We start from the raw sequence: 25,973 nt of genomic DNA, 5'->3' as shown, positions 1-25,973 counted from the left end.
AGAAAAAATATCCCATGTAAATAATAAATATAAGAAATCAGAAACCCCAAAACCCTAAATTGTGAAGAAATACAAAACCTAAAGAGATCTATAACTAGAATGGAGATTGAATCAATCAGTAATCAAAACTCTCCCAATAATGAAATGTCCACGATCAGAAGATTTCACTAGTGAATTCTAGCAAACACTTAAAAGAATTAATACAAATTTTTCTCAAACTCTTCCAAAAATTAAAGAGAAAGGGACACTTCCAAGCTCATTTTTAGGCCAGCCTTTTTCTGATACCAAATCCAGACAAAGACAGAGTAAAACTATAGACCAATATCCCTTATGACCACTGATGCAAAAATCCTCAACAAAATTCTAGCAAACAAAACTCAACAGTACATTAAGAGGATTATACAGCATGACTCAGGTTTTATTTCTAGGATGCGTGGATGGTTCAACATATGAAAATATATCATTGTAATACACCACATTAATAAAATAAAGGAAAAAATAAAAAAAGTATTTGAAAAAATTCCACACACTTCCATGATACAAACATCAAACAAATAAGGAATAGAAGAAAAAGAGAAAAAACTACTTCAATATAATAAAGGTCATATATGAAAAAACTCATAGCTAACATACTCAGTGGTAAAAGACCAAAAGCTTTTCCTCTTTGCTCAGGATAAAGGATGCCCACTTAAATCACTTCTTCTCAACATAGTACTGGAAATTTTAGCCAGAGTAATTAGTCAAGACAAAGAAATAAAAAGCACCCAAATTGAAAACAAAGAGTAAAACTGCCTTTGTTCAAAAATGAACATGTAGGGGCGTCTGGGTGGCTCAGTCAGTTGAGCGTCCAACTTTGGCTCAGGTCATGATCTTGCAGTCTGTGAGTTCAAGCCCCGTGTCAGGCTCTGTGCTGACAGCTCAGAGCCTGCTTCGGATTCTGTGTCTCCCTCTCTCTCTGCCCCTCCCCCACTCATGTTCTGTCTCTGTCAAAAATAAACATTAAAAAAAAATTATAAAAACGAACATGTAGAAAATCCTAATAGTTACATGCATGCACACACAAAGTTAGAAATAAACGAATTCAGCAAAGTTGCAGAATATTAAAATCAACTCAGAAAAATCAATTGCTATAGAGTAACAATAAATATAATCCAAAAAAGATATTAAGAAAATTCCATTTAGAACACCATCAAAAAAGAATAAACAACCAAGGAAGAAAAAGACAAACACTGACAACTACCAAAATGCTGAAAGAAATTATAGAAGACACAAAGAAATGGAAAGACATCTCATGTTCATGGACTGGAAGATTTAATATCTTAAGATGTCATTACTCAAAGCAGCTACACATTCAATGCAATCCATATCAAAATCAAAATGGCATCTTTTATAACAACAGAAAATCCACCCTATAATTCATATGGAATCTCAAAGGAGCCTAAATTAGCCAAAATAATCTAGAAAATGAACAAAGCTGGATGATTCATACTCCTGATTTCAAAACTTACCACAAAGCTAACAGTAATCGCAACAGTGTGGCTCTGGCATAAAGACAGAAATACAAAGGAAATAGAATGGAAAGCCCAGAAATAAATCCTCATATATATCATCAAATGGTTATTTTTCTTTAATTTTTTTAACGTGTATTTAGTTTTGAGAGAGAGAGAGAGAGAGAGAGCGCGCAAGAGCAAGGAAGGCACAAAGAGACAGGGAGACACAGAATCTGAAGCAGGCTCCAGGCTCTGAGCTGTCAGCAAAGAGCCTGACATGGAGCTTGAACTCACAAACTGTTAAGATCATGACCTGAGCCAAAGTCAGAGGCCTAACTGACTGAGCCACTCAGGCACCCCTCAAATGTTTTTCAACAAAGACTATTCAATGGAAAAAGATCAGTCTTTTCAATAAATGGTACTGGGCAAATCAGATATGCAAAAGAAAGAAGCTGGGTCTATACCTTATACCATAGCCAAAAAACTCCAAGTGCATCAAAGACCTACACATGAAAGCTTCAAGTATAAAATATTTATAGAAGATATACAGAAGTTTCATGATGTTGAACTTCACACTAATTTCTTGGACATAACACCAAAAGCACAGGCAACAGATAAATGGGACCTTATCGAATCGGTACTACCCGAAGCAATCTACATATTCAATGCAATCCCTATCAAGGTAACACCAGCATTCTTCACAGAACTTAAAAAAAAAAACCCTAAGACTTACATGGAACCAGAAAAGACCCTGAATAACCAAAGCAATCCTGAAAAAGAAAACCAAAGCTGGAGGCATCATTAATTCCGGACTTCAAGCTATATTACAAAGCAGTAGTCATCGAGACAGTACGGTACTGACACAAGAACAGGCACACAGATCATTGGAAAAGAAGAGAGAACCCAGCAATGCACCCAAAGACATATGGCCAACTAATCTTTGACAAAGCAGGAAAGAATATCCAATAGAAAAAAGATAGTCTCATCAGCAAATAGTGTTGGGAAAAGCGAACAGTGACATAGAGAAGAATGAACCTGGACCACTTTCTTACACCATACACAAAAATAAACTCAAAATGCATGAAAAGACCTAAATGTAAGACAGGAAGCCCTCAAAATCCTAGAGGAGAAAAAGGCAACAACCTTTTTACCTCAGCCACAGCAACTTCTTACTTGCCATGTCTCCAGAGGCAAGGGAAACAAAAGCAAAAATGAACTATTGGGACCTCATCAAGATAAAAAGTTTCTGCAGGACTAAGGAAACAATCAGCAAAACTAAAAGGCAATGAACAGAATGGGAGAAGATACTTGCAAATGACACATCAGATAAGGCATCAGTATCTAAGACCTATTAAGAACTTACAAACTCGACACCCAAAAAACAAGTAATCCAGTGAAGAAATGGGTAAAAGACATCAATAGACACTTTTCCAAAGAAGACATCCAGATGGCTAACCAACACATGAAAAAATGCTCAACATCACTCATCATCAGGGAAATACAAATCAAAACCACAATGAGATCCCACCTCACACCTGTCAGAATGGGTGAAATTAACAACTCAGGAAACAATAGATGCTGGAGAGGATGCCAAGAAAGAGGAACCTCTTTGCACTGCTGGTGGGAATGCAAACTGGCACAGCCACTCTGGAAAATGGTATGGAGGTTTCTCACAAAACTTTTAAAAAAACAGAATTACCCTACGACCCAGCAACTGCCCTAGTAGGTATTTACCCAAAGTATACAGGAGTACTGATTCAAAGGGGCACATGCACCCCAACGTTTATAGCAGTGCTTTCGACAACAGCCAAAGTATGGAAAGAGCCCAAATGTCCATTGACTGATGAATGGATAAAGATGTGGTATACATACACAATGGAGTATTACTTGGCAATCAAAAAGAATGAAATCTTACCATTTGCAACAACATGGATGGAACTAGAGTGTATCATGCTAAGCAAAATAAGTCAGTCAAGAGAAAGACAAATAAATGATTTCACTCATATGTGGAATTTAAGATACAAAACAGATGAACACAGGGGAAGGGATGCAAAAATAATATAAAAACAGCGAGGGAGATAAATCATAAGACTTTAAATACAAAAAAAAAACTGAAAGTTGCTGGTAGGGTGTTGAGTGGGGGGGGTAGTGATAAAAGGGTGAGGGGCATTAAGGAGGACACTTGTTAGGATTAGCATTGGGTGTTATATGTAAGTGATAAATCACTGAATTCTATTCCTGAAATCATTATTACACTATATGTTAACTTGGATTTAAATTTAGAAAAAAATTGGACTTTATATTTACAACTTTTGAGCAAAGACACTCTTAAAAGAGTGATACGTAAGGCAAGCCAATCCACAAAACGAAAGAAAATATTTGCAAATCATCTTTCCAGTAAGGAGTTAGTATACAGAATGCATTTAAAAAACAAAACAAATCCCAATTATAGATGGGCAAAGGACTTGAATAAACATTTCTCCAATGAAATGTATAAACTGCCCAGAAATACCTGAAAATTACCTAATCAGTAATGATTAGAGAAATGCAACTCAAAACTATAATTAGATACTACTTCATACCTACTACAGAGGACAATTTTTAAAATAAGAAAAGTGCTGAAGAGGTGGGGAAATTGGAATCCTTGTGTACTGCTGGTGGAAAGATAAAATGGTATAGCTGCTATGGAAAACATAGGCCAGTTCCTCAAAAAATTAAAAACAGAATTATCATATAATCCAGCAATTCTACTTGTGGATATATACACAAAAAAAAAATTACAGCAAGAACTTAAATAGTTCTCTATCAATCTTCATAGCATTGTGAATGTTAACAGTATTGTTACCAGAGCCAAACTTCATTACAATGACCCAAATGTCCATTGACAGACGAACCAATAAATGTGATATGTATACATGCACAACAGAGTATTTTTCAGCCTTAAATGAAATTCTGACATATGCTACAACATGGATCAACCTTGAAGACGCTATGCTATGTGCAATAACTCAGCCACAAAAGGGCAAATACTGCATGATTCCATTTATATAAGTTACCCAGAGTAGCCAGTTTATCGAGACGTAACATATAATGGTGATTGCCATGGGATGGGGTATGGCGGAGTGGGGCATTATTGTTTGACAAGTACTGAATTGCAGTGTGGGAAAATGACAAAGTTCTGGAGATGGATGGTGATGGTGGTCACCCAACAATGTGAATGTACTTAATGCCACTGAATTATACACTTAGAAAAGGTAAAATTTATGTTATGTACATTTTACCACCAAAAAAGCCCAACAACAATGAAATACGGTATCTCCTTAGCTAAGGAATTTCTAAGAAAATCTACAATCACATAAAACAGACAATACATACTTGGGCATCCTTATATCCATAAAAACCATGGCCTTAGCAAGTTCCACATTGAAGTGCATAGGTATCAAAATATGTTGTGTAGATACATTAAGTTTTCGAGCTTCTTTCCAATTATCACCTAATTGTGGAAAACAGTACATGTTTATTCAGCACATGTATAATTTGAAAAACACATTAAACCTAAAATTACTATGAATACTTTGTAGTCATACACTGCATGATATGGGAAATTCTTCCTATATCCAGACAATCTTAAAGCCACCTCCCCAGTACATATAATCAACAGGTAGATTCTTTTCCCTTTCATCATTTTCCTTCTACTACTTCAAGACTCTGTTTCAATATGAAGAAAATACTTACTAAAAACCAACAATATAGTTTAGGGGCACCTAGATGGCTCAGTTGGTTGACTCTGTGACTCTTGTTTTTTGGTCAGGTCATGATCCTAGGGTCATAGGATCGAGCCCTGCATCAGGTTCCGTGCTTGGAGTCTGCTTGCGATTCACATTCCCTTCCCTCCCCCGCCCCTTTCTCTCTCTCTCCTCCCCCTCCCTCCCTCCTTCCTTCTGCCCCTCTTCCCAGCTTGCGAGCTCTAAAATTAAAAACAAAATACAAAAAAACCCAACAACATAGTTTAATCAAATCTGTGCATCCATTTACAGTTGCTACACCAACCAGACTACTTTACCCAAAAAACAACATGGCTCTAAGGCAATAATGAAAAAGGCAGAGAAAAGCACAGCTCTTTTCTGTCAATAAAAGCTACCAGTTATTCAAGATTTGTTAACAGCTATTCTAGGCAATGTTTTAATTTTCACTTAATTCTCACAATGATATTTAATCATCCCATTTTAAAAAACAGATTCACAGGAATTTATTAACTTACTTATGGTCAAAGGCTAGTGTGTGATAAAATCTGAAATTTACATCCACATCTCCTAACATGAAATGTATGTGACAATGCATCCTCATTTACGTTACCTCATTTGAACCTAATCATTCCTTAGGTCCAGTAAAGTTCCCAGTCAAGGAAAAACAAGCCAATGAATTATTAGATGTAAAGAAAGGTGGCAAAATGAACTCTTACAATTTTTTAAATTCCAACAGTATTGAGATAAATATTTTCTTTACTTCTCAATTCACAGAAAATATTCAGAAGCATGTGATTCAGTATTTACCATGAAAGTTTATGACAATCACCTAAAGTAGCCCCAATGTCAAAAATATCTTGCTCAAAAAAGATTTAAGAAGAGTTAGTGCTCATCAAGAACAATTCCAAGGAATTCCAGTAATTTTCAGATAACAATGGAATACTTTAAATTTTTTTTTCAAAAAGCATGTCAATATTAAGTACGGTGCATGGACTTTAAAAATTACAAAAATGTAGCAAACATACCAAAATACTGTAATTTATTCCCTGAGAAAAATTTATGGATTTTCTATAAACAATTTATATTTGCCACCCACTACACTTCTGGGTTTCTTCTACACCAACTGGAATCTGACAAAAACAGAAATCAAGTTTATTATCTCAAAGCAGTTTTAATTAAAAAAAAAAAAAAATTAAAATGTACCAATACTATATAAATCAATACTTCTAATAACTACTATTTTGGGTTCTCATTGCTTCCTTTTTTATTAGTTAGCTCAGATAATTAAAATTTGACCATATACACACATATACAGATCTCTAGAACAGCCACCAACCCAATTCTGTTGAATTATCTAAATGTTTACTAACACCTAACACTCCATGGAATCATCAACAGTATGACCCTGTAGAAAGAGGGCTCAAATTAGTCTTGGATCTCTATCTACTTTAGTGGTTCTTTACAAGTGAATTTCTGGCTGTTGACTTTATCTTAAAACTAGATCTGGATCAGAGACTCCTGATTAGTCCATCAGAGTGAACGGAGTAAAGGTATGCCTCGGATACCCTCCTCAGTCCTCCTAAGACCCTCCTCAGTCTCTATCTGGCTGTTTAAGGCCTGGGTGGTCAGAGGCCCTAGATCGGTTGCCTCTGGCCTCGAGCAGCCTCTTGTGATTACTCTGTATAAAATAAACACTTTAAATATGTGCCAAGGTTTTCCAACCTGGTCCAAAGGATTTCTCCATCTCAGCACTACTGACATCTGGGCCAAATAAGTGTGTGTGGTGGGGGGGGGGCGCTTTCCTCTACACAGTATGATGTTTAGTAGTAGCATCCCTGACCTCCTCTCACCAGATGCTAGTAGCGCACCTACTCATCAGCAGTGACCACCAAAACGTCTCCAGACTTTTAATAATGTCTCTTGAGGGATAAAAACCAGATACCTGAGATACTGGTCCTAGGCAATATCTACTATTACTTTAAAAAAAATTTTTTTTTGTAATGTTTATGTTTGAAAGAGAGAGACAGAATGTGAGCAGGTGAGGGGCAGAGAAACAGGGAGACACAGAATCTGAAGCAGGCTCCGGGCTCTGAGCTGTGAGCACAGAGCCTGACACGGGGCTCAAACTCATGAGCTGTGAGATCATGACCTGAGCTGAAGTCAGCTTCCCAACTGACTGAGCCACTCAGGTGCCCCCTATTACCTTTTTAACCTTTTTTTAGATGTTTATTTATTTTGAGAGCGAGTGAGACAGAGAGAGCAAGCAGGGGAGGGGCAGAGAGAGAGGAGAGAGAGAATTCCAAGCAGGCTCTCTGCTAGCAGTACAGAGTCGGATGCAGGGCTTGAACTGCCAAACCATGAGATCTTGACCCGAACGGAAATCAAGAGTGGGACACGCAACCGACTGAGCCACCCAGGCGCAACTACTATTACTTCTAAATCGAAAATATAAATGTTCTAATGTATTTGGGATGAAGGTCTTCAGAGAAACTGTCTAAAAACCTAGTTAATCATTGTAGCCAAATGAATCACTAAATAATGCATTATATACTTACCAACTGTGCTGTAAAGCAGCTGTATGCTTGTAAGCTGAACATCAAAGGAATCATAAGCTCTATGCATTATCTCTTCAAGTCTGGCCCCACCTTGTTTCATATCTGGTAACTCCAAACGACTTTTACTTGTCACCTTGAAGTTGATTTTAATAGTTTAGATGATGCAAAATACTTCAAAATGAAAATATAAATTTTTTATCTTTAAGACTATAACATAAAAATTTAATAAAAGATTCGTAAGTTGACATAAAAGCATAATAGAAATGTTTTTATCTATGACATGTCTAACAAAAAGACCAGGTACAAAGTAAATTTTTACACATTAAGTTATATTTCTCAATTGCATATATTAACAGAGGAAAACTGAGCCAATCCTAGAGAATAAAACATTTAAAACTTTTTAAGTTCTGACAAGAAGCCTTTTTATTAAAAACAAATTGAGACATGTGTAGCCTACAAAATGTTTCTATGGCACAATGACAGATATTTAGATACTTTTATAAGAAGAATCCAGAATTAAGTATTAGAATAACTGAACTGTAGTCCCAACTTGGCCATTTATATGACCCCAACAAAGTTATATTTGTACCACCCCCTTCTTAACGTACTATACACAATACGTTTTTCACTTAACCTTCTGAAGATCACTCTACTGCCATATATAAAGATCTTATACATTCATATGTATGTGTGTGTGTGTGTGTGTGTGTGTGTACTTACCTTAACATTTTCATCTCTATTTTATATAGCTCATGTGCCATAGACTATCAAAACTGATTATCTCTGAAAGGTAGGTTAAGTAAATTGCCTAAGATCACAAAACTAGACACCTTACTCTTGATGTTGCTCGTTCTACTATACCACACTACCCTTGAAACAATTCCATAACTAAAGTGAACTATAAATAATTAAGTGTATAAAGCTTATTATAAATATAAATCCAGTAAACATGTACATAATTAACAACTCAAGAGTAAAAACATAGAATAAAGGACAATATCAAGGAAAGGCATATATTTGTTGGGTAGCCAGAAAGCATGCCAATATCATCCATCCCTCGTGAGTGTTTAAATTGTTACAGCTATTTAATCTACATTTAATGATCTAGAGTAATGTGGTCTAAGAGAACTTTCTACAAGGATGGCATTATTATCTCTGTATTGACAGAATAGACACAAGTCACTTGTGACTATTTTAATTCTTGAATGTGACTCATATGACTAAAGAACTAATTTTTATGTTACTTAATTTTACTCATCATAAACAATCACATGTGGCCAATGGGTATCATAGAGAACCATGCAGATCTAGAAACACACACACACACACAAAATATTCTCTATTCAAAACTGCGGGAAAAAAATGTACACAGTTGGATGGAAAGAGAAATGACTTAGGTAAATGCAAGAAGAACATCTCTCAAATTAAGATTTAACAGAACTATTAAAACATTAATATCTAAAGTTATACATGCAAAAAGTTTCAGAAGGATAAAGATGTATTTGATTATTTCCAGAACTCCCTCCCATCTGATATATTTCAGTCAAGTAGCAAATTTAAATTGAAAAGGAAAGCACTACTCTCAAATTCTGTAAATATAATTTTTTTTAATTTTTTTAAAATGTTTTATTATTTATTTTTGAGAAAGAGAGAGAGACAGAGTGTGAGCAGGGGAGGGGCAGAGAGAGAGGGAGACACAGAATCTGAAGCAGCTCCAGGCTCTGATCTGTTGGCACAGAGCCCAACGTGGGGCTCGAACTCACCAACTGTGAGATCATGACCTGAGCTGAAGTTGGACACTTAACCGACTAAGCCACGTAGACACCCCTATAAATGTAATTTTTAGGTTTACTCCTCACCTGCAGATTTCAAATGATAATTTTGCTATTAGAAATGTAGGGAAACTACCTAATTAAATAAATCTTCACATAACTTACTAGAAAGGAAGAATTTTCAAATCCTAGAAGCTACCTAATTTAATAATCAATATAGCAAATCAAACTTTTAAAACAAAATACATTTTAAACAGGGAAACACCTTAAATGTCATAATAGAAGACAAGTATTACTATATACCTTTAGATGACCAAGATCCAAAATAAGTAGATTTGACGTAGGGCTAAAAATTCCATCCTGTGGGATAATAACGTATGAAGCCTTCAAATCAATTTTGAGATCAAGAACTTTCTGTGTTTCAATAATATACAGTAGACCTGCAGAAAATTTGAACAGAAAATAATGTGAAATTAGTATTAATTTTTAAAATACTTTGAGCAAAATATTTTTAATATAAAATAAAAATATTCGTTAGTCAATGTGTGTGTATACTCACTCCTGATTAAATATAAGTGAGTACAAAATTGGACTGATTCCTCAAATAAATGTATTTGACCCACAAACTCCATTTGAGTAAAACCGGGTACATACAGATTTTTTAAAATTATGTTCTATGAAACATTTAATAAGCTTGGAACTGAAGTACAGAACTGACTCAAAGCACAGTTGTTAATTTTTTCCCCCCAAATGATCTGTATTCAAACACAGACAACGTGGTTTTACTGAGGTTTGTTTGCTGAGGCAGGTATGACAGTCTCAAGAAGCAGCCAGAAGGGACAATCTAGCATTCAAGGTACTCCATCTCCTGTTAAGCATTTCTCTACCCTCATTTCCATTTCTGTTTTAAGACTTCCTCATCCAATATAATCTGTTTCATATATGCCTGATTCTACAAATCCAAGTCCCTAGATACTCCCTGCAAGCCTTACATGTCAAAAGAAAGGTTTTACTAAATGACCATATTTGTCTGAACAACCACATTTGACAAGGGTAACTAACTACATACATGTGTGTGTTCTGTAAGCTGATCCCCCTACTTGACAAAAAAAGGAAAAGATCTGAAAACCTTCACTCCTAAGAAAAAATGAAGAATACAAGAAACAAATCAGGTTATATAGGAAGAACATAATAATAGAGGCTAATATAGAAAAAAAAAAAATCAAAAATGGAAGGGGGGAATGAATGAAGAACCAAAATATATAAAGCTCTTAACAGGTAAGTCTCTTCCCAAATTAGTAAATTTTAACTTTCTGGAAAAATATTAAAAGTAACTTACTGAATTTTTTTAAATTCAAGAACATAGTAGCACCCCACTTTTTCATACGATTAGCATTTATTCTACATAATAATACTATTTGTGTACAGAAGGAAACAGAATTAGAAGAATAGACTTCAAATTGTAAAGTCTGTTACCTTTCGATGGTAATATACTAAAGACCTCCACTTTCTAAAATATTTCTATAATATCTGAAGTTTATACAGTGGATATTTACTATTTTGGTAATTCTTTCCTAAGTAAAAAAAGCTTAGGAAAACAAATCTTAGGAAAAAAATGTCTACAAATCTGAAGGAATATGGTAAGTCTCCAACACAATGCATTCATATTTAACAATACCAAGTAATGGTTTCTACAATTAGGAAGAATCAATCAGAAAACAGGTCTGACCTTATGCTTATGAATTCTACTGAGTATGTATTATACTAATACATAGAATTTGAACTATAAATGGCATGTGAGATTTTAACAGTAGATGGGTAAATGCAAACCCTACAGCTTCTAGAATTAAGGTAATTAATTATCTGCAATCCAATATAAAACATACTCAGATGGAGAAAATCATGGGGAAAATGAGTAAAAACCAGAGAAGGTACTAACATGAAAAACATAATGCCCAGCTCTCTGTGAAAAAGAAGTGAATAATGTATTCAAAATGCAATCATAAAACTGAGAGGTAATGGAGCCTAACGATATGATGCTTAAACTAGTTAGACAGCTCTTGAAGGTCTCATCAAAACATGAAGTGAATTTTTTACTTTACTTGGCTAAAATATTTTCTCTTAGGAGAAAGGAAAAACAGGAGAATCGTATTAGCACATCTCATTTTTACCAACAAAGATAAAGTGAATACGAAGGAAAGGGTAGGAGAAAAATGACAATTTCATGTTATATTTTGTGACAGGCAGAACTAAATTCTGATTTCAATTAGAGATATAATCCAGACTTAACAAAAATGGGGTTCTAAAGCTAACACTTTGACATTAAAATTGGAAACCACTCAAGTGAGAATTTCACCCAAGAATTAAAATGTCAAAAATAGCTAAAAAGCAGTCTATGCAATAATCTCAGATTTTGAGGAGACACTGACAACAGGAAAGATACTACCAAAAACAAATATAAAACTTTTAAGAATCTATAGAAATGTCAGAAAGATTAAATGCCTGGTATATTTGGAGGGCGGGGAGAGAGAGGAGGAGTTCATTATTTCAAAGGCAGTTTTTAGTTATAGTCAGAACAGAAGTAACATTATGGGAGCAAAAACAAAACCAGCCTTCTTTGAATTATGTAAAGAATATATGTGATTGAAAAACCAAAGAGCTCTGTTCCTGTGTTTTTTCTTAATCCAACTGGCTCTTCAAAGATTACAGTGAACCTGGAAAAGCACGATATAGTAAGACAACTTAAAACTCTTAACCGGTAAGACTTTGACTTAAGGGAACACTTGGTAAAGTCACATCCCAGCTGCTGACATTAATCAGTATTAACACTTTCCTAGAAATCACTGACAACTACAGAGGTCTTAGAAGACTGAAATGAAAAAATGCCAGATTATTTTTTTAATGTTTGATTTTTTGAGAGAGAGACAGAGAGAGTGCATGCAAGCAAGGGGAAGGGCAGAGAGAGGGAGAGAGAGAATCCCAAGGAGGCTCCGCAATGCTAGTGCAGAGCCTGATGCAGGGCTCGAACTCACAAACTTGAGATCATGACCGGAGTCAAAAATCAAGTTAGATGCTTAACTGACTACTAAGCCACCCAGGCGCTCTGCCCAGATTACTTTAGAAAGAAGAAAAATGTAATATCTTTTATTAACTGCTCAAGTGAATGTGGACTGTGAGAAAACTTTAAACACACAAATTAATGCAAGGCAAGTAAAAAGGAAAGCACTCATCATTGGAAGCTAATAAGTTTCATTAAACAGGCATTCTATATTAACTAAACTTTCTCTTTTCTAAGTTAAAAAAAAAACTTTTTTAACGTTTATTTGTTTTTGAGACAGACAGAGCATGAATGGGGTAGGGGCAGAGTCAGAGGGAGACACAGAATCCAAAGCGGGCTCCAGACTCTGAGCTGTAAGCACAGAATCCGATGCAGGGCTCGAACTCACAAACAATGAGATCCTGACCTGAGGTGCAATACACAGATGCTTAACCAACTGAGCCACCAAGGTGTCCCTAAAAATGTATTTTTTAAATATATTTTAAAAATGGAATCCGTAGCTTAAAATCTTCCACAATGAAACCTCCAAGCCTGTATGGTTTTACTGTTCAATTAGGCCAAATATTGAAGGAGGAAGTAACACCCAATCTTATAAAAACTCTCCACAAGAATAAAACAAGAATTCTTATTTTCTGAGGCCAATATATTAATATCTGGAATTCCTTATCTGAAAGGAAAAAGACAGGTTTATTCCCTCAAGAACAGAATTGCAAAAATCCTAACAAAATTTGGAACTAACTTGAGTGTGGTAATAAGTTTGACGTGAGTGTAAGAAATGATCGTTATATTTGATTTTAAATATAAAAGTACTAATTAGTTTAAACAAAACTGTATCTGGGGCGCCTGGGTGGCTCAGTCAGTTGAGCAGCCGACTTCGGCTCAGGTCATGATCTCACGGTCTGTGAGTTCAAGCCCCGCGTCGGGCTCTGTGCTGACAGCTCGGAGCCTGGAGCCTGTTTCGGATTCTGTGTCTCCCTCTCTCTGACCCTCCCCCGTTCATGCTCTGTCTCTCTCTGTCTCAAAAATAAATAAACGTTAAAAAAAATTAAAAAAAAAAAATTAAAAACGTTCTTCTTTAAAAAAAAAATAATAAAAAAATAAATAAACAAAACTGTATCTAATCCAGAAGCATAAATTTAAAGTACAGTTTACTAAAGTAAGTTAAACATGACTAAAAGTTTAGTATACAATATGTTGCTGCTGAATATAACAACATTAATACTGGCACTTACCTGTTGCTGTCTTGTCACGAAATTCTTCAAGTTTAATCAAAGTTGCTGAAGTGAGCTGTGCTAGATTTACCTCTTTCGGAGGTCTGAAAAATTCCACTATACTATTCACCGTTCTCTGTTAAAGTAAGCATCATTAACATTAGGCACAAACTCAAAGTAAACTGAAATGCATTAAAACTTAGGTATTTAAAAATGCTTACTGCATCATATATCATTTCTAAAGGTTCAGCTTCTATGATACACCTTTGAGCAGCAGTTTCATCTAACGGATTTATCTCAAATATAATTTGGAAGAGTGACGTAGCATCATCCAAGGAAGAAAGGAGGTGAGGTTTTGTTGAATTATCTGGTAAGCCAGTGACATGAAATGAATCAATTTTGGTTTCAAATCTACACGAATAAAGATAGGACAAAAATTAGCTGTCAGTGCAGTTTTAAGGTATTTCAGAAACTGAAAATTAAAATTAATGAAAACAATTTCAGTTAGGATTTCCTGCTACTCCATTCCATTCATATCATAGAAAATACACAACTATTCGATCTGAAATGACATAAATTAATTCACAAACAACTCTTCTCACATGTTGATTTCAACATAAAAAAGGCTATTTAAGGGTTAGGGGTTTAAAGTTCCCCATAAAAGGAGTTTGGAAGTTATCACTCAATACTAACAAGTAAAAGGCTGACCAAAGTCTTCTCGGATATGTAAGAGAAGGGATGACACAACGCAAATCACTGCCCCCCAGACTGGAGAGACAGGTGAATACGGGGAGTCACAGAACACAGAACACAGACTCATGAAAGAAAACTACCCTGTACACCAGGGCCAAGGTTGGAAAACGTGAACTGTTTCATTCTCCCGAACTGCTGGAGATTCAGTGTGGACAATTCTGAGGTTAAAAACTCTAGGGGGACTCAGTCATAGGAGAGGGCCCAAAATATTTTAAGATACAACTCCAGGAATTAGACCAGGTTCCTACATAAATACTGGAGAAAAATCCCCTTGTGCTTCAGGCAACAGCAGCAGAAAAGAAATCCAGAGCACTGTGTTCTCAAAAAGGCACGCCCTATCGAGCAACTAGTTCCCCAGAGCCTCACCTGATGAGGTATTATCAGAGCCAAATGACCCAGCGAAGGGAAATACCCAACTCCAGTCGGGTCTACTGTTCCATATGCAACAAGGGAAATACCCAGTTCCAGCCAACTCTAGCTATCCTATCCCACCTAAGGCAGTAAGAAGGGAGGTACTGAGAAATATACATAAATATATACGTATATATATTAGTGTTTATATGTATCTATTTACTGTATTTTTCACCCCGTACATCATGTCTATCAAGAAAAAATAATAATACTAAAAAGCAAAAAACACAATTTGAAGTGACGGTACAAGCATCAGAACCAGATAGGCAGGAATTCTAGAACTATTCAAAAACAACAATTAAGAAGCACCTGAGTGGCTCAGTCAGTTGAGGATCCAACTCTTGATTTCAGCTCAGGACGTGACCTCACCACCATGATCTCATGGTGCTGAGAGCCTGCTGGGTGTGAAGGCTGCTTGGGATTGTATCTCCCCCTCTGCCCCTCTACCCAGTTCGCATGCAAGTACGCACTCTCTCTCTCTAAAATAAAAATAAATAGGGGCAGCTGGGTGGCTCAGTTGGTTAATCCGACTCCGGCTCAGGTCATGATCTCTCAGTTTGTCAGTTCGAACCCCATGTCAGGCTCTGTGCTGACAGCTCAGAGCCTGGAGCCTGCTTCAGGTCTGTGTCTCCCTCTCTTTCTGCCCCTTCCCTGCTCACGGACTGTCTCTCTCTGTCTCTCAATAATAAATTTTTTTTAAAAATTTTTTAATAAAAATTAAAATTAATATGTTAAGGGGTCTAATGAATAAAGCAGACAGCATGCAAGAACAGATGAGCAATATAAGCAGAGAGATGGAAAGCCTAAGAACCTAAAATAAATATGAAAGATCAGTTAACACTGTAACAAGAATGTCTTTAAATGGGCTTACCAGGAGACTAGAAACAGCTGATGAAATTAATCCCTGAGCAACAGAACCATAAAACACAGATATCAGAAAATAAAGACTAAAATAAAACAGTAACCAAGCACTATGCGACAACAAAAGATGTACCATATGCACAAGAATACCAGAAGGAAAAGAAAAAGGTACAGAATACATATTTTAAAAAGAATGATGATTTCTACAAATTAATGTCAAACATTAAACCGTGGATCCAGAAAGCTCAGAGAAAAGCAGAATAAATGCAAAAGAGAAAAAACTACCCCTACATGTTTTCACACTACAAAAAAAAATCAAATATAAAGAAAAGACCCTGAAGGAAACAAAAGAAAAAAAAATACCTTACATATAGAGGAGCAAAGGTAAGAATTACATCTGCTTTGTTAGAAACCATAGAAGCAAAAAAAGTATAGTGAAAATTTTAAAGTGTTAAGAGAAAAAAAAACACAAACTTAGAATTCTGTACCCTATAAAATCCTCCTTCAAAAGTGAAGAGAAAATAAAAACTTTCTAAGACAAACAGAAATTGAAGGAAATTGTTGCAACTAGACTTGCCTTTTGAGAAATATTTAGAAGCTATATAGGAAGAAAGAAAAAATGTAAGTTAGAAACTCAGATCTACATAAAGAACTCAAGATTATGGAAGAAGGAAAAAGTAAAGGTAAAATAAAAACCTTTATTTTACTTATTTTATTGATCTAACAAATTAATGTGTTCCAAATCACAGTAATAAGTTGGTTATGTATGCTTACATGTATTTTATGTGTGTATATACGTATACTCTTATACATGCTCATGTACAAGTGAAATGAGTAATAGTAATGATACCAGGGACTAGAAGAAGGAATACGGGTATTTTCGTTCTTATAAAGTACTCACACTACCCACGAAATACTATAGTGTTATTTGAAAGCTGACTTGGATCATTATTAATCTATATAGAAAACTCTAGGGGCAACCACAAAAAAAAAATTAGAAAAAAAGTTCTAACTTGATATGATTAAATAAAGGTGAGAAAACAAAATCATACAAGATACTCAATTAAACCACAAAGGCCAGAAAAGGCAAGAAAGACAAAAACAGGAACAAGGGCATCAAACAAAAAACAGAACTATGGTAGATGTTAATGTTACAACAATGAGAAGACAAGCCACAGACTATGAAAAAATATTCACAAAAGACACATCTAATAAGAGTTATCCAAAATATACAAAGAACTCTTAAAACTAAAAAAACCCCAAACAACACAGTTTATAAAGGGGGCCAAAGCCTTAACAGACACCTCACCGAAGACAACGTACAGATGGCAAATAAGCACATGAGAAGATGCTCCACATCAGGTACAGCAAGGAAATACAAATGGAAACAAAACAGATGCCAGGGCACCTCAGTGGCTTAGTTGGTTAAGCGTCTGATTCTTGATTTCAGGTCACTATCTCCCAGTCATGAGATAGAGCCCTGCATCACAGGGAGCCTGCTTAAGATTCTCTCTTCTCTCTGCCCCTCCCCCCGCTCATGCTCTGTCTCAAAAAACAAAAACAAAAACAAAAACAACCACAGATGCCACTACACACCAGTTAGAATGGCCAAAATCTGAAACACTGACAAAAACCAAATAAGGGCAAGGATGTAGGAATTCTCACACATTCTAGTGGGAATGCAAAACGGTACAGCCTGTGGAAAACCGTGTGGTGGCAATTTCTTATAAAACTAATTTCTTACAAAACTAAACATACTCTTACCATACAATCCATCAGTCACACTTCTTGGTATTTACTCAAAAAAGTTGAAAACTTATATGAAAACCTGTACACAGATGTTTATAGCAACTTTATTTATAATTGCCAAAACTCTAAAGCAACCAAGATGGGTTTCAGTAGGCGAATGGATAAATAAACTGTTATAGCCTGACAACACCATGTTCTTAAGCACTTCAACAAATGTACCACTGAGCCAAGAAAAGGCATGATGGAACCTTAAGTGCATATTACAAAGTGAAAAGAAGTCAATCTGAGAAGGATACATAGTATATGATTCTAACTACACGCATGACATTCTGGAAAAGGCACAACTATGAACACAGTAAAAGATCAGAGGTTGAGGGATGGGGATGATGGATAGGCTGAACAGAGAATTTTTAGGGCAATGAAAATACTCTGTATGATCCCATAGTGATGGACACATCATTATATGTTTGTCCAAACCCATATAATGCACACTACCAAGAACGAGTGACAATATGAACTATGAACTTTGGGTAAGTATAATGGGCCACAAAGAAGAGAAAAATTGGGAGTAAAGCTTAATGAGTATGGGGTTTCACTTTGTGGGGATTCTGTGACCAGACAGAGGAAGTGATTTTTCAACATTATGAATATATTAAATCCCACTGAATTGTACTCTTTGGGGATGATTTTATGTCAACTTTACCTCAGTAAGGAAAAGTTAATAAAACAAATTTACTGAACTAGTAAATGCATACATTACCAAAAAAAATTCCTGAAATCACTAACCTACCAGGTAAAGATACTTGAAAAAGTAACCTAAGCCTAAAACAAGCAGAATAAAGAAAATATAAAGGTGAGAGGATAAATTAATAAAATAGAGAATAGACAAATATAGGAAAACACAAAACCAAAGCTGTTTTTTTTTTAAAGGATCAACAAAATTTAGCTTAAGAAAGAAGAGCAAAGACTCGAAAAAAATTAGGAGTAAAAAAAAAAAAAAAGACATTATGAGGTTTCACAGAAAGAAAAGGGGATTATGGTAATACCGTAACCAACGACTTGCCAACAAATTAGATAACTTAAATTAAGTGGACAAATTCCTAAAAAACTACCAAAACTGACTGGAAAAAAAAAAAAAACCCAGAATATCTAAATAGACCTAAGAACAAGATTAGATTAAGTTAATAATTAAAAACTTCCCACAAAGAAACGCTAAGGCCTCAGTGACATTACTGGTGAATTCTACCAGCAAACATTTAATGAAGAATCAATGCCAATTCTTTACAAACTATTCCAAGGATGAGGGAACATTTCCTAACTTATTATACAAGGACAGTATTGTCTTAATACAAAACAAGAGACAAAGCAATCACAAGAAAACTACAGACTTATATCCTCTTATGAACAGACATAAAAATCCTCTCCAGCAAACGAAATCCAGCTGTATGTAGACAAAATTATACATATGCCCGAAAGAATACATGGTTATTTTATCCTCTGAAAATAACTTAAGGTAATAAACCATAAATCAAAAGAATAAAGAACAAAAACACCATGATCATCTCAATAGACACAGAAAATGCATTTGACACAATCTAACAACTTTCTGGGCCAAACAAAACAAAACTCAACAAACTAGTAATAGAAGGAAATTTCTCAAACTTGATGAAAGGCATCTATGAAAAATCCACACTTAACATCATATTTAAAAGAGTAAGCCATTCTTCATAAGATAAACAACTAGAAAAGGATTCCCTTTCTGACCACTTTTCAACATAGCACTGAAGGTTCAAACAAGGACAATTAAGAAAGAAATTAAAGAAAAGGTATCCACTTTGGAAATACAGATATAAAACTATCTGTATTTTCAGATGCAATGCTCTTGAATGCAGAAAATCCCAAGGTATTCACTAAAAACTATTCAAATAAACAAGTTTATCAAGCTTGCAGGGTATATACAAGGTTGCAGATCGATAAACAAAAATCAATTGTATTTCTACACACTTGTAATAAAAAATCCAAAAGTGACATTAAGAACATGATGCCATCTGTAATAGCATTGATGGGGTTCAAGTCACGCAGCCCCCAAATATGGCACCTTGGCATAATGAATACTTCAAGTTGAAGGAGTTTGAGAAACAGCAGAAGCAGGAAGGTCACTCTGATATTCCCCTACCCTTACTTCCCTCAAACCCTCATATAACAGGTGCCCTCCCTATACCTAGAGCAAAGCAGCATCTTTCTCTCTAAAGACAAAGGTAAACTGAGAAGAATCCTAACAAATAGGGCTTGTTGAAGTTCCCCCAGTCAAGTATACTTACCTTACACTCCCTGACCTTTCAAGTCCTTCCCAATTGTCCACTCTTCATCAAAGCTAACGTAGTCTAGTCTAACTGGTTCTTTGCATCTTCATTTCCTTATGAAGACTCTTATGTCAATTTAAAACTTACACAAAATAAATCTGTATGCTTCTCTCTTGTTAGTCTTCATCAGATTTACTTTTCAGATACAGCAAGGCACCCAAAAAGGGTTGAGGAACACTCTTTCCTTCCATACAGCATCAAAAACAATAAAATACATGAGAATATGCTTAATAAAAAAAGGTATAAAACTTGTAACTCTGAAAGGTATAAAACACTGTTGAAATTAATGAAGATCTAAATAAATGGAAAGACATCCAATGTTCACGGGCTATAAGACAATACTGTTTAAATGTCAGTACCTAAAACTGATCTACAGATTCAACACATTTATTAAATCTAACCTGAAATTTTTTGGCAGAAATGGACAAGAGCAGCTGAAAAGACAGAAAGAAATTCAAGAAAATCAGAGGAGCAAGAAAAAGAAAAAGGAAACTGGGTATATTACTGGCAGCAGATTAATATAGATGAATGGGAATAGTGTCTAGAAATAAAATCTTACATTTATGGTAAACTCATTTTGATGAAGATACCAAGATCATTCAATGGGGAAATAAGTTTTCCCAATACATGATGATAGGACAAATGAGAAGAGAATGAAGTTGAACCCCAACCTCAAGCCATATACAAATGTTAACTCAAAATGCATCATAAACCGAAGAGATGAAGGTATAAAATTCTCACAAGAAAATAAAATAAAGGAATATATCTTTGTGTCCTTGAGTTATGCAAAGACTTCTTGAGTCTTTAATTCAACAAAAAATAAACTGGACTTCATCAAAACCCAAAATATCCAGCAAAGAATACCATCAAAAATATGAAAACAGTGAATGAGAGAAAAGAACTAAAAAACTTTCATTTCATATGAGATTTTTTCAGTAATACATATAGAACTCTTAAAACTCTCCCAACAAATAAGAGTCTGGGGCCAGATAGCTCTCCAGGGGAATTCTACCAAACATTTAAAGCTGTTCTTCCTTTGAAGCTGTTCTAAAAAATAGAAATGGAAGCAAAACTTCCACACTCATTCTACCAGGCCTTGATTTTAAAAGCAAAGATCCCACTAAAAAGGAGAACTACGGACCAATTCCCCTGATGAACATGGATGCAAAATTTCTCAACAAAATACTAGCAAACTGGATCCAGCAATATATTAAAATAATTCTTCATATTCCTGGGATGCAGAGCTGGTTCAATATCTGCAAATTAATCAATGTGATACATCACGTTAATAAAAGGAAGGATAAGAACCACATGATCCTATCAGTAGATGCAGAAAAAGCATTTGACAGAATACAGCATCCTTTCTTGATAAAAACCCTCAATAAAGTAGGGATAGGAGGATCATACCTCAAGACCATAAAGGTCACATACAAAAGACCATCTTCAATGGGGAAAAACGGAGAGCTTTCCCCCTAAGGTCAGGAACACAACAAGGATGTCTACCCACACCACTGTTATTCAACATAGTACTGCAAGTCCAGCAATCAGACAACATAAAAAAAACAAAAGGCATTCAAATCAGCAAGGAGGAAGTCCAACTTTGACTCTTTGCAGAAGACATGATACTCTATGTGGAAAACCCAAAAGATTCCACCAAAAACTGCTAGAATGGATACATGAATTCAGCAAAGTCACAGGACACAAAAATCAATGCACAGAAATAAGCTGCATTTCTATACACCAATAATGAAGCAGCAGAAAGAGAAATCAAGGAAATCAATCCCATTGACAATTGCACCAAAAACCATAAAATACCTAGGAATAAACCTAACCAAACAGGGGAAAAATCTACACACTGAAAACTGTAACAATTTTATGAAAGAAATTGAAGACAACACAAAAAATGGAAAAAAATTCCATGCCCATAGATTGGAAGAACATTGTTAAAATATCAATACTACCCAAAGCAATCTACATATTCCATGCAATCCCTATCAACATAACACCAGCATTCTTCACAGAACTAGAACAAACAAGCCTAAAATTTGTATGGAACCAGAAAAGACCCCCATTAGGCAAAGCAATCCTGAAAAACAAAACCAAAGCTGGAGGCATCACAATTCCGGACTTCAAGCTATATTACAAAGCAGTAGTCATCGAGACAGTACGGTACTGGCACGAAAACAGACACATAGATCATTGGAACAGAATAGAGAACCCAGAAATGGACCCACAGACATATGGCCAACTAATCTTGGACAAAGCAGGAAAGAATATCCAATGGAAAAAAAAGCCTCTTCAGCAAGTGGTGCTGGGAAAACCGAAGAGTGACATGCAGAAGAATGAACCTGGACCACTTTCTTACACCATACTCAAAGAAAAACATAAAGGAATATATAAAGGATGAAAGACCTAAATGGATGAAAGACCTCAACATAAGACAGAAAGCCCTCAAAATCCTAGAGGAGAAAATAGGCCACAATCTCTTTGACCTCAGCTGCAGCAACTTCTGACTGGACATGTCTCCAGAGGCAAGGGAAACAAAAGCAAAAATGAACTATTGGGACCTCATCAAAATAAAAAGCTTCTGCATGGAGAAACCATCAGCAAAACTAAAAGGCAACCAATGGAATGTGAGAAGCTACCTGCAAATGACCTATCAGATAAGGGGTTAGTATCCAAAATCTATAAAGAACTTATCAAACTCAACACCCAAAAAAACAATCCAGTGAAGAAATAATCCAAAAGACATGAATAGATACATTTCCAAAGACAACAGGATGGCTGACATATGAAAAAATGCTCAACACCACTCATCATCAGGGAAATACAGATCAAAACCACAATGAGATCCCACCTCACACCTGTCAGAATGGTTAAAAATTAACTCCGGCAACAACAGATGTTGGTAAGGATGTGGAGAAAGAGGAACCTTTTTGCACCGCTGGTGGGAATGCAAACTAGTGCAGCCACTCTGGAAAACAGTATGGAGGTTCCTCAAAAAATGAAAAACAGAACTAGCCCATGACGCAGCCATTGCACTGCTAGGTATTTTACCAAGGGATACAAGGGTGCTGATTCAAAGGGGCACGTGCACCCCAATGTTTATAACAGCATTATCAGCAATAGCCAAAGTATGAAAAGAGCCCAAATGTCTATCGGCTGATGACTAAATGAAGAAGATGTGGTATGTATACACACACACACACACACACACACACACACACACACACACACACACACACAATGGAATAATTACTCAGCCATCGAAAAGAATGAACCCCTGCCATTTGCAACAACGTGGATGGAACTAGAGTGTATTATGCTAAGCGAAATAAGTCAGTCAGAGAAACATAACTATCGTATGACTTCACTCATATGTGGAATTTAAGAAACAAAACAGATGAACATAAAGGATGGGAAGCAAAAATAATATCAAAACAGAGGGAGACAAACCTTAAGAGACTCTTAAATACAAAGAACTGTGGGTTGCTGGCAGGGTGTTGGATGGGGGGACAGGAGGAAGGGCTGAAGGGGTGAGAGGCAGTAAGGAGGGTACTTGTTTTGAGGAGCACTAGGTGTTATATGTAAGTGATGAATCACTAACTTCTATTCCTGAAATTATTACTACACTCTATGTTAACTAACTTGGATTTAAGTTTTAAATAAATAATAAAAAATATTAAAATAGTTGCTAAGGGAAAAAAAAAGAACTCTTAAAGCAGAATAATCAAAAGACAACCCAATTAATAATGGGCTATAACTTAATACACATTTCTCTAAAGAATATACAGAAACGGCTACCTGATCACACGAAAAGACGCTTAACATGATTAGCTATCAGGGAAATGCAAATCAAAACAACAGTGAGATACCAATTCACACCCGGTAGGATGGCTATAATCCAAAGGAAGGTAAGTGTTGGCAAGGATGTAGATCAATTAGAAACTTCAGTACACTACTGATAGGAACGTAAAATGTGCAACTTCTTTGGAAGACAGTCTGGCAATTCCTTAAAAATTTAGACACAGAGTTACCGTATGAGGAAACACTTCTGCTCCGAAGTATGCACCTAAGAAAATTTAAAACCTATTGTCCATATAAAATATTGCCAGTAAATATTCATAGCAACATTACTCATAATAACCAAAAAGTAGAAACAAGCCAAATATCCATCATTTGATGAATGGGCAAACAAAATGTAGTATATCCATATGATGGAATATTACTGGGCAATAGAAAAGGGAAAAAACAACACTAATTCATGCTATACAACAGATGAACCTTGAAAATACGCGAAATGAAAAAAAGAAAAGAAAAATATGCTAAGTGAAAGGAGCTGGACAGAAAAGGCCATATAATTTATGATTTCATTCATTTGAAATGCCTCCAACAGACAAATTCTTAGAAATTACTTTTTGCCCTACACAGGGGAAAAGGGAGAATGAGGAGTGGCTAATAGGTGTAGGATTTCTTTTTTTGTTTTGTTTTAATTTTTTTTTTTAACGTTTATTTTTTTGAGACAGAGAGAGAACGTGAACAGGGGAGGGTCAGAGAGAGGGAGACACAGAATCCGAAACAGGCTCCAGGCTCTGAGCTGTCAGCACACAGCCTGACACGGGGCTCGAACTCACGGACCGCGAGATCATGACCTGAGCCGACTGAAGTCGGTCGCCCAACTGACTGAGCCACCCAGGCGCCCCTCTTTTTTTGCTTTTTTTTTTTTATTTTTTTTTTTATTTTTGGGACAGAGAGAGACAGAGCATGAACGGGGGAGGGGCAGAGAGAGAGGGAGACACAGAATCGGAAACAGGCTCCAGGCTCCGAGCCATCAGCCCAGAGCCTGACGCGGGGCTTGAACTCACGGACCGCAAGATCGTGACCTGGCTGAAGTCGGACGCTTAACCGACTGCGCCACCCAGGCGCCCCTTTTTTTGCTTTTAAATTTTTTTAATGTTTATTTATTTTTGAGAGACAGTATGAGCAGGAGAGGGGCGGGAAGACACAGAATCTGAACCAGGCTCCAGGCTCTGAGCTGTCAGCACAGAGCCCGACGCTGGGCTTGAACTCACGAACCATGAGAACATGACCTGAGCTGAATGAAGTCAGATGCTTAACCAACTGAGCCACCCAGGCGCCCCTAGGATTTCTTTTCTTTAGAGTGTTAAAATGTACTGGAAATAAGATAATGGTAATTGTTACACAACTCTGTAAATATACCAATGTGAATTTCATGTAAGATACTAATGAGTTGTACACTTTAAACAGATGAATTGCATGGTATGTTAATTTTATCTCTCAATAAAACTATTTTAAAAACAAAAGTAAAATAAAGACATATCCAGATGATAGCCAAATTGTTGATGCAGTTTTTGTATAGTGTGATTTGGACATTTTAGTATTATTCTTCAGTGTCCCTCTACTTTTCCTCAGCATAGAGTTTTCTATGAACATGTGTTATTTTAATAATTCCAAAATGTAAGTTCGTAAAAATACATAAGGATACGTTAAACCACAGTAGTCTTTATAAAATACTGTTAGGTTGTGAATTTTTTTCTTGTAAGTAAAAGAAAAATACTTACTTAATTGCTTGTGCTCCTGGTCTTTGCACGATCAAAGTGCTAAATTCTTCCACTACAATATCTAACAGTTCAGGTGTTTCTCGTTTTTCTCTTAGAACAATAGACATACTCTTCAAGTGAACAAAAAACTTCATGGCTTCAAACTAGAGTGTATTCAGAGGAATAAAATGAGAAGAAAACATATATGTAAATACAACAAATACTCTCATTCCTATACTTTATTCTTTCCAATAACCAAAAAATACTTTAAAAACAACCCTTTATATATTAAATTATCACCACATTAACATTAAAAAGTAGAGGCAATTTTTATCCTTACCTTCGAAATTAAAATAAGGAATACTTACAGACCAAACATCAAAACAAGTCAGAAACCTACTTCTGAGATGATTAAAAACAGGCCTATCTATCATTAAACTCTA

The 25,973-nt window shown here is 35.7% G+C and overlaps 1 protein-coding gene across 8 annotated transcripts in view; it reads right to left on the bottom strand.

Moving 5' to 3' along the window:
• VPS13A (vacuolar protein sorting 13 homolog A) overlaps positions 1-25,973 on the bottom strand; it is a 256,059-nt gene that overhangs the window by 182,899 nt on the left and 47,187 nt on the right. For 7 of the 8 annotated variants that reach the window (XR_006210800.1, XM_007077511.3, XM_007077510.2 and 4 more), the window contains 6 exons: positions 25,552-25,694; positions 14,054-14,243; positions 13,854-13,968; positions 9,867-10,003; positions 7,792-7,924; positions 4,866-4,983 (listed from right to left, as the gene is read on the bottom strand). Coding sequence is in view for 7 of the 8 variants with exons in the window: in XM_007077511.3 (XP_007077573.2) it covers positions 4,866-4,983; positions 7,792-7,924; positions 9,867-10,003; positions 13,854-13,968; positions 14,054-14,243; positions 25,552-25,694 (836 nt within the window). In the remaining variant the exon portion in view is untranslated. The remainder of the gene's footprint in view (positions 1-4,865; positions 4,984-7,791; positions 7,925-9,866; positions 10,004-13,853; positions 13,969-14,053; positions 14,244-25,551; positions 25,695-25,973) is intronic. The other variant, XM_042965112.1, reaches the window with a different exon arrangement.

The sequence above is a fragment of the Panthera tigris genome, chromosome D4, assembly GCF_018350195.1.
Source record: "Panthera tigris isolate Pti1 chromosome D4, P.tigris_Pti1_mat1.1, whole genome shotgun sequence".
Taxonomy (NCBI): Eukaryota; Metazoa; Chordata; class Mammalia; order Carnivora; family Felidae; genus Panthera; species Panthera tigris.
Note: the sequence above shows the minus strand (reverse complement) of the source record. Positions and strands in the feature narration are given on the sequence as shown.